General features: G+C 30.8%; 1 protein-coding gene across 1 annotated transcript in view; it reads right to left on the minus strand.

Moving 5' to 3' along the window:
- LOC126975231 (uncharacterized) overlaps positions 1–9,012 on the minus strand; it is a 71,196-nt gene extending 62,184 nt beyond the window's left edge. Inside the window, exon 1 of the mRNA XM_050823026.1 lies at positions 8,801–9,012. Within this exon, the coding sequence (XP_050678983.1) occupies positions 8,801–8,891 (91 nt within the window). The 5' untranslated portion in view covers positions 8,892–9,012. The remainder of the gene's footprint in view (positions 1–8,800) is intronic.
- Between the last annotated feature and the right edge of the window lie 2,174 nt (positions 9,013–11,186).

An 11,186-nucleotide genomic window follows, 5' to 3' on the forward strand; every position in this document is an offset into this window, starting at 1 on the left:
GCGAAATAGTTCCGACATTACTGATGACATTTGTATGATTGTATGACAATCACATATCAAAGGACTAAAACGTACATAATATGTGATTGATGTAAGCATAAAATTGATAATGCGTTTGATGTATTTGTCATATTGTTCGGTCAAGTAATATTCAAATTTAGTTTTAGTTTGAATAATATTTTAGCTGTAGCTTTAGCCGGCTATGATACGCTGTGGATCATTTTAAAACATGTACGCTATGATTTTTATATACTACATAAAAAGGGTTTTATTGGTATCATTTTAATGCTAGTTCGATATTCAAATCATCTGCTTATTGAGCAAAAAGTCAACTTACACAGAAGTGTGAAACATAGTTCGTTTTTCTAGATATCAAGATAATGCAATATTTTAAAATAATTTCCGTTGAGGATGAAATACCAAAAAAACAAAAAAAAAAACATATTTTTTTTTGGAATTACTTTTAAACTGCTTTACCGATGGCCTAAAAACTAATCAGCTCTTATCATCAAAAAACCACGTCGATCCCCACTAAGCCGGTCAAAGTCGGTTGATTGGTTCGTGAGTTTATCGTTGACGAAATTAAAACCGAAAAAAGTTCTTTTTTCGGAATTACTTCAAGATGCCGAGTTCGATCTATTAAGCTTTTTCCAGACTTTTGAGCTCGAAGAGCTTAAAATAACACTAATTATATTTTTAAGTTGCAGGTGGCCTTTAAGGTCAACCGTTTTCCTAATTTTTTTCTTCGGTCATACTGCGAAAACTACTGAACCGATCGGAAAAATACATATACCATAAGCTGCAGCGTGTTTCAGAGATGGTTTTACTATATAATTTATGGTAATTTCTTATATTTTTTTACTAATATATAGGTATTTCACCTATGGTACTTCTTATATATATTTATACCCAGGGTAATTTATATGGCAAAGAGACGTTTGCCGAGTCAGCACTTTTTGTGTATAAACTACTCTGATATATTTTGCTCTGACTAGTGTTGAACTTACCCGAACGAGCGTGACGTCTCAATCTCATTCAACACCCACAAAGTAGAGTGGTCGGTGCTCAGAAAGAAGTTTTCACTTCAATAATTAAAAAGTATTCGTTTTTTTCTCTTCATTCCATTTTAAACACTTTCACTATCGTTTTAGAGGCTGTTGACCTCAGTGAGGTTCCCTTTCTTTACAGTCCACCATCACATTTACCATAAAGCCCTCCAACATGTTTTACGACAACATAAACTCCAAATTTCAACAATACCTTTTACGACATTGCGCGTCGCATGTCGTAAATAAATTGCTTGAATCGATTCAATGTAATCGATTGAGTCAAGTTTATGAAAAGATTCGCATAATTTGTTTCCAGGCTTAATTGTTAATTAACGTTAATTTCATATTTAATCGGCTGATTGGTTTTGTGGTATTTATTGAAGGTTTAATAAGGTTCCAAGTAGCCGTCAAAAAAAAAAAATATAAATATCTAAAGAATATGTCAAGAAAATTAATTTCTTCTTTATATTTTTATCTTTATAAGACGCTGCGTTTAAAGGTAAAACCATGTTAACTATTCAATTTAGACAATACTTGTACGAACATTTACCAATATTACCAACTAACAATATTAACAACAACTAACTATTTACCAATATTATGTAATATGACATAGTTTTCTTAGTTTTCTTAGTTTTGTATAGAATTTTGTATTATGTTTTAAATTATATATGCTTCTAATTCTGAAGTAAAACAATGGCGATCTAGTGCGGGCAGTGGTAACCTAGCTCTGCTCAATTTCTTGGCCATTGAGTCAACCGCAAGCCGTAAATTATTTTTATTAAATTTTGAACGGTTTGTGCTTACGGTGGCAGAGGCAGCCTAGATAGTTCATACACTAGGTTTGCGTTTTTCGGAAGTAAATATGAGATTTTGTGTAAATTTCATAACTGTCATATCATAATTTCTGTGGTTTTTAAATTTATTTATGTAATTTTACTTTAACTTACTCGTGTGTTATGGATATCGTAACAGTGAGAGAGATTTAAGGCCTGAATTGACTTAAAATACCGAAAATTCACTCTTATTATAACTGTAAATTAATATAACTAGCAGTTCAAAAAAATTTTGTATCGTTTATTGCTTGTAGTGTACGATATAATAAGTCGGATTGTTGTTGTACTTATTATTTTATCAAATCACATGCTGTAACTATTAAAATCAAACATTGACCTCGGAATATTTAGTTTATGGCTAAATGTTAGGTTGATATTACACCAATTTACATACTTTGAAGTGAAATCTTCTAAGCATCATTGTGATTTGAAAGTCAATGTCAAGTCAAGTTTATATTAAAAGAAAATCCACTGAGTTTCTTGCGCCCATTCTTCTCAGGTCTGAGGCAGTCTCTTTTGAATGGGTTGTAGTTTTTGACGTTCAATAAGTGATTATGAATCCTATTTGGAATAAAAAATATTTGAATTTGATTTGAATGAAATCAAGTCACGACGTGCTACTACATAGACACCAGGAGAACATAAATATGGTAGCGTTGATAGTAATGTCTTTCATAGCGATTGAAATCGTGTGTCGTCCTAGCAACACGTACCAGGACTTCATTTGCAGTTTAGAGGTGCATATGAAGTCCTGGTCATGCACGATGCAGGTTTCACTTCTGACATGTGTACTTTGTATGCACGCAATTTTTTCTTGTTTCCAAAAATGCAGAAACGAATATCACCTGGTTGTTTCAATTTTAAAATTTTTTTAGTCATCAAATATTATGAATTAATTATTATTTTAACCTTTAAATATGACTCGTACACCCTGGTCACCAGGCCTCGCCTTATGAGCAAGGTAACTAACGTCTTAACAGCAAAACAAGCTTTAAGATTTTTACTTCTAGATTTTATGTACCCGCCTAATATTAAAGAGATCCGTCTGGGACAGTGTTTTCCGGGATATGCAAAAATTTTACGTGAGCAGACCAAGATATTATGCAATTTAATATTGCCAATAACATCGATAAGAATTATGTAAAGTACATATAAAAGGCTTTAAATCATTACAATTATAACTCAACTTTCTCTCCGTAAATTGCACAAACAATAATCGTTGCGAATTTGTTTCATGCAAGATGCTTTATCTTGTTGATGGCACGCAACAGGCTGATAGAATGATAGCACCAGAAGAATTGTTTTTAAGGTGTTATATAATTCTTCTATATTTGATAAAAATCTGACTTGTTAGTAATTGTTAATAGTACCACAGAGTTGGGATCGATACTTACGTAGTATAGATAGTAGATAGGTACATAAGTAGTAAACATATTTGAATCTCAACTTATTATCGCTTAACATATTTTGCTTAAATTTTAATTTGTAATTAGTGTTATTTTCAAACTACCTGGACTTAGTGCTCAGAACAGCTTACAAATTGAAAATAGCCTAGCAAGTCATAACATTCATAATGTTGAATTTCTGTTTTATATATTAAATGAACAAATTAAGCATACAATGAAGAGAGTGAGTTGAGAAACCCAGTAATTTATAGTTTTATAGACATCTTTTGAATTGGTTCATAAGTTATTGACACTCTATTGAAAAAAAAAAAATTTGAAGCATAAAATAGGTTGATTAAAAACATACTAAATCAAAAACACAAAGAAATGTAATTACATTTGGTCAATATAATATTAATTGCAATCATTTCTCGGTAAAGTTATTGCACTGTAATGAAAATAGCGTTTGGAAATGGTTACGTCAAATTGTTTAGTTGTGTCAATATTATCGAATCAGTTAGGGACGTGCCGTATCAATATTTATTGTTCCGATGAGGTAAAGAGTTCACCTGTATATACGGTCATGGTTGAAGTGTTACGTGACTTCAATACTGAGGTCTATTTCTATTTCAAATCAGACCGTCATACTAAGTTGAAATTAAAACAAAAACTCAAGTCTATAATTTCTTGAAGCTGTAAAAAAGATTTGGCCGTTTATGACGCATAAAATATATATTTGGACAATCTCAAGAGAATCAAAATATACGAGTATAAGGTATTTTCTGTTGACCTAGAAGGTAGAACTATGAAACTTGGTAGTAATACCTTCATACACAGTCAATTCATAGAATTAATTACAAAAATCCAGACTTGAAAAGCATCTTTTGAATCATAACCCACCATATATAATAAATGTTATAATATAGCAAACCCCTCGAGTTTCTGTTGCGAATCACCGAAATGTCTCATTAGTTTGAAGTGGAAGTAACGTCGACTAGTTCAGATAAGAGATTAAAAAGAGACAAAAGTCACGACTTCTTAACAAAAATTCCGGAAAGCTATTTAAATTATTTTCTATATTTAAAAGGAATTGATATTAAATATTTAATTATCATTTTAATCATCTTAAACACAAAACTATCAGCGCTAAGAATTTAGGTTAAGGCTTTGATGTCATTAAAGGCTACATTGTCTTAATCGGATAAGACAAAGTTATTGTACGAAATTGTTGTTGATTACCTACTTAAAATCCTACGAATCAATCCTTATTAAGAGAGCCTGTATATATTTAAGTAATAATAATAATAAAAATGGCAACGATATTTTCCAGTAAAATTCCACTATCCATATTTAAGTTAATAGTAAACCTATTTAACAAATTACTTTCGGAAAAGGAGACGAAAATTATAAAGATTATTAATGTACATAACAATTATTGATTTAAATGAAATTAAATTGTTATTAAACTATTTTGTTTTGAGTCACTATGTGTAATAGAATTAGACATTGCGTGCGAAAAACAAACAAGTTATAAATTTCAATTTAAAATAATTAGAATATATTTAACTGTAAGTAAACATATAGTTTGTTTGCTCACTAATTAGACACAATAATTAGTGCGTTATGATTTATAATTCAGCCCAATACGGATTTTGTTGTAGTTTAAAATTGGCATACATAAATAAAATTCGTGTTGTTTCAGGATGTCTCTCTTTAGGTCACTATATTTTACGTAATGTTAACATCACATATTCTTTAGGGTCACTATAATGAACTGCGTGAATCACGAAATCGATAAGTTTTTCAAGCCTTTCACGTGTGGAGCATTTCGGAGTGCTTATTATAATCATTTTTAAATGTAATATGGTTTTTATAATGATGATACGTAATAAATTAACTTAATCTTTTGATTTACACTGAGTGACTACGGAAAAGAGTAATTTCTTTATATTTCTATGTTTGTAACACACGTTGATTCGATTTACTTGTTGGTTGGAGCAGACAGGCATCTCCCATCCACAATGACGCGTCACTTGTCGGTTTAGATGTATGTGATCCAAATGCGACAATGGCTTCTAACGCTAACTTAAATATTATCAAATACAATACAACGCATGAAACCATTCTTCCAGAAGGTAAGGCAGGGCATTGGCCACAGTCCTAACCCAGATTACTGAAACTGATCATCTTAATATTTGATTGATTTATAAATTTACTAATTCAATAATTAGTAAATTCTTTCATAATAATGCTTATTCTTCCAAAGAATTTTTCTTCTCGATAAAAAAGTAAACTTTGATCATAATGAGTGTAATTTTTTGACCTTAATGAGTAAAGAGTCTCGATTTGATAAGTTTTCAACCAATGTTGAACGGGAGATTCGATTTACAGTAAGATGGGGCTATTGTAAATTTATTTATTTATTTATTAAAGCACACCACATTATATACAATACAATTTTCTTAATCTTATGTTACAATTAGTAGATCTAAAGTATGGATAAGGACGATTATTATGGTGAACATAAAAATTACAAAAAAAAATCTACTCCCTAATTACTTCTGAAAAATATAATTAATACTATGGCTACAATAAAAACAAAATAAGAAATCAAATTATAAATTAAACCTATTAATTTAAATAATAGAGAAAAAAAAGAGAAACTACCTATTATACAAATACAGATTGAGTATCAGCTAAGTGTTTAACAACACTTTCTTTAAACATGACCAGCCCACTACCGATATAGTATCTTCAACCTATTGTACTCGCGAAGAATTTTAATATTAAAATTTCTGCATGGTTACTTGTTGATAGAATATTAATAATATCTGTATTAATTCACAGTTTATGCGCATTGATGCATCTACTGCACTCATAGCTCTTTTCAGATATTTTTATGAATCTTTTTCTTGTTTAATCAAGTAAGTCGGAGTATTTTTTGCGTCACTGCATATAAAATGCTGAAGCTATGAATATTGATGTAAAAGAGTGACAACAAGTTTCTTGCCACTTATTCTTTCATAATAATGCTTATTCTTCCAAAGAATTTTTCTTCTCGATAAAAAAGTAAACTTTGATCATAATGAGTGTAATTTTTTGACCTTAATGAGTAAAGAGTCTCGATTTGATAAGTTAAAGTCAAATAAATTTTATTAAATTAGGCTTAAACTAAGGGCTTCTTAGTCGTCACTATTAATATTAATATTTATATATACACATATTAAAATATCAAAACACATTTACACGTTATGGTAAATACTGCCTTTTTTGTAAAGCTATTTTCCTAGCAGCTGCAAAATACTAAATTAAAAAATATGATTTAATGCGATTCGTCGCACGTGAGAGGTTCCGTTAATGTTAATTTAGACAATAGTTAAAACTTTGTCTAGTTACGGTTATCACCTTGGCTCCTATTGTTAGCTACCGGCTAATGTTGTTGCCCAACATAGGACTGAACTGAAACCTTGGCAAGTGAAAATCGTACGCTATTTTGTATTTTTAAGTAAAATAGGTGTTTGTTTTGAAATTTTAAGCTTAAAGGTTATTAGCACGACCTCCTTTTAGCGCAGTTCTATTCAAAATATTTAACATTATCTTTTAATACTACCTTTTATATTTTTACTAGCTTATATTCTTGGTAATAAACCAATCAAGTATAAATTATACCAAGTTTACTTGTAAGGAACAGTATTCAAAAAATATGACGTACCTATATATTAAATATGTTAAGGATCCCTACGTCGTATTCTTATCAAAATCCCGGTCTGTATCAACAACATTGTATCAATCACATTGAAATAAATAGATCTACACAGAGAATTTTCTTGCAAAAAAACACAAAGTTGTCATCAGATAATAACTTAAAACTGTCAGCATTATAAGCATACTTTGAATATGGATCGGAAACTTTGCATAGCAAGTAAACTTAAATAAAGACCTTTAATAAGTTTTAAAACAACGATTAAAATAAGTTTGTATTATACTCAAATCAAAATATTGATTTTTTAACTCATTTCTGAAACTATTTATTTTTAATGGAAATAAAATGATTAAAATCTACTTCAATCGATCAATTAAGAAAAAAGTTATAAAACGTTAAATATTTCTCATCAAACAGTGTGTGCCGTAAATATTTCTAAATACATTATTTTTATCTTAGTTTATAACGAAGTTATATAAAAATTACTCAAGTACCCATTAAAAAAAATGCTTATTCGTATTATGTATATAAAAATTGAACATCGATGTCGTTTTCTTACATTTTGCAGATGTGATTGGCGTTAAGTTGACAGTGAAATAAATTTGACGAAGGTATCTAATGACTCACAGGGTAAATAGGTCAATACCAGTTCATTACCCTAAGTTACATGAGTTGGGATTGTATAAATTTAAATAGCTATACTTTTTTTCTTTTAAATTTTAAGATTAGTAATAAATAAATAAAAAGAAGTAAAACACTAGTTAAATATGAGTTGGACCAAAGTTATTGTAATAAACCTATTATAAAATAATTACTTACTTAGACAATTTTAGTATCAAAAATATCCGTATACTGCTATAATATTATTTATATTACGACTATATATAACGCTCAACAACATATATAAATCGTTTATAAAAGGATCGATCGATAATTTGACAGTTCAAAGGCGCAACCATTTTTACTATTATGTTTGCAAATTTTTAATCAAGGTATTGCCAATCGCCGACCAAATGTTTGATACATTTTGTCATAAATAACTGCAGGGTCCAATATCAAATTGCAGCATAGTTATAAATGGGCCATTATTGTATTTGTAACGGTAATTCTCATAATCCAATAAAGTGTAACGGCTCGCTTTCAGTGGGTCATTGTCAAAGCGAAATGAAGTAGTAATGGGTAAGTTGCTTGCGTGAAATTAGTTCATTACTTTAGCAATCATAATGAACTGTTAACCCTTGCAAAACTGTTCGCAACTGCTCTTGGCAACGTTTTAAAATGTGTATCGATGTTGCTTGCGATATTTAAATATAAGTCATCGAAATTAATATAATGATATTCCTTATATTTACCCTACCAACGGGGCTATTACCGTAACTTAATTGTTATAATAAAGGAAATGGACGAAACATGTATGATTTGTTATTTTCTCACAAATTATTTTACAAATTTGTACTTTTATTTTTGTGTAAAAAAGAAAAAGAAAAGAAAGTAGAAAATATATGAAAAAATTGCTGTACATTTTTTTGCATAATTATTTTCTATATATATTATTAAAATTAATTCAAGGAAGTTATGTCTAAATGAATTTTTAACTTGAGTTATTTTTCTATTGTCAACTGATAATTTTATTTTGAATTAAGCGAAGTTATGTACATAATACGTCGATTGTAAAATCAATGTAAAAACAGTACTTTTAGCTTAGTTTTTATTTTTTTGTAAGTTTACCTTATATTTAATTTATAATACTTTCATCAGTAGTTAGGTATATTTATAAATAAATTTGGATAATTTTTGTTCTTGAGAAAAGCTTGGAAAATAACTTACCACCAATCTTATCATTTATATGGTCCACAGGAACAGCGTAGACGACAGAAATCAATAGAAACGGGACAAGAATCCTGACACAGGCACACATTTCGGAATCTATTAGTTATTTACGAACGCAACTATTGCCCGCGAGTGACCGGTTACATTTGCGTCGGCACTGCGACCGGTACTGGCGGCTTATTGTCAATAACTGAGGCCTTAGCGACTGTACGGCCACTTTCTATCAGCTGTGGGTTTATGTGCAATGTGTAGGCACTAGACACCACACGAAGCTGTTACGGGCTTTATACATACGTCGGTATTCTGTAAAATGCCTAGTTACTACTAATTGTACTTTGTAAATTTTTGTTTGCTCTATTTTATATTTATTTATTTTTACTTTAAAATGGTAAATTACATTAATTAAAGAAAATAGATTCATTCATCTCGCTCACAGTATTTCAGGCGTTCTGATATTAACCCCGTCCAAGTCACACTCAGGGTTTACGTTCAGAAGATCGTTGACCGCGGTGAGGGTGCGAGGTAAAGGAGACTGTTCATGTGCTACTGTGCGTCTCTACGAAACCGCAAACAGTTCATGCTTATGGTTACGGAGGTATTTGTTTGAAACAAAGAACCAACAGCTTATCACTTAACTTGGGAAATCTTACCAAGAAAAAAAAAACTATGTTTAAAAAAACTGAAACTGACTGAAAAACTGAAAAGTATAAAAAAACTAAATAGAGATTTAATTTAATACAAATGCAAATCTTATACCTTTAATATTAATACGATACTATTGTTTGTATGTGCCACTTTTTGATAGGGTTTAAGTCGTTATTTATTTATGGGGCCCAATGTTTTATTAAAGACATTTCGGATCAAACTAAAGATGAATCGCGAAAATTGGATCATAAATCTCAGCGTAATCATACATAAAAAAAATACCAATCGAATTGGGAACCTTCTCCCTTTCAAAGTCGGTTAAAAGCTTTACAGGCAGTAGTCAATGATATTTTCTAATACTATAATATCATTGGCAGTAGTGAGTTGGTGATACTCGAAGTCGAATAACTTCTAAAGAATTTTAGCTCAGAGACCACAGAAGAAATATAGGTACCTATTTAATAGCCAGGTTGTATATATAATATTATGTAGAGCTTGAAACAAGAAACTATATATATATATATAATCTGCCGGTATGTCCGTCTGTAAAAGTACATTCCGAGGCCAATCATACCACTGGCCTGTTTTTTTTATTTCAATATCTTATTTTATATTTATTTATGTTAATTGTTAATTTTAATATTACTTGAAACATCAAAAAAAATATTATATTTTAAGACTCGTCTAGGGACTTGACACGCCGACGTAAGGAAAAATACAATATTATATACTTACATAAAATATACGATATTGTATTTCCTTTGGTAGTAGTATCACATATTATGTTAATTAGATCATTTAAAAGGATGTCATCGTTGTAATTATAAATAAATATGCGAAGCGAAGTGAAAATTACGTGTCTTAGGCTGAGATCTACATGGGGCACACTAAAAGTTTTGCACTTCTAGCTAATCTACTATTTGAATTTCGAATGTTATATTTGTTGAAACGTTGCTACCTTCTTAGTAATAAAAAAAAAACAATTGGCGGGAAATCATTTGTCAATTGTTTTTTGTCACACATCAAAGTTCTACGTACGCAACGGAATAAATGGAATAAAGTCTAAAAGATTTTAGAGCCATGTTTTTTATGGTTTTAAATGTTCTCTCCCTCTGCAAGACTGTGCCGCTCGTCTTCAAAATGCTTTTGGGAGAGAAGCACTTTGGTTTGCCGAATTTGAGAGAGGTCGGGTCTTTTTCATGATGACTTTCGTGAAGGGCGGCCTTCAACTGCCGTCAACGAAAATAATGTGGCTACTGTTAAGCGGCTTATTGAAGAAAACCCGCGAATTACCTGTGAGACAATTCGAGGACTCTTGGGGATTGGTATGAGCCAAATTCAGAAAATCTTACACGAAGAATTGAAAGTTCGTAAACTTTGTTGTCGTTGGATCCCTCATGAACTGAAGCGGGCTCGCGTGGAATGGTGCTCACAGATGCTAATGAAGTACGACCACGGACATTCTAAGGCTGTTTATGACATTGTCACAGGAGACGAAATGTGGATTTATTGTTTAGAACCCGAAAAAAAAACATGGTGAATGGGTGTTTGAAAATGAGAATAGGCCAATAAAAGTGAGGCAGGCGAGAAACGTTGGTAAAAAAATTATCGCATTTCTTTTCACAGCTACGGGTCCCATCTGCACAATTCTACTTGAGGATCAAAAGAGTGTTAATGCCGAGTGGTATTCTACCATTTGTTTACCCAGGGTGTCAAAAAAAGACGACCAAAAAGCCGC

Source organism: Leptidea sinapis, chromosome 35 (assembly GCF_905404315.1).
Source record: "Leptidea sinapis chromosome 35, ilLepSina1.1, whole genome shotgun sequence".
Classification (NCBI taxonomy): domain Eukaryota; kingdom Metazoa; phylum Arthropoda; class Insecta; order Lepidoptera; family Pieridae; genus Leptidea; species Leptidea sinapis.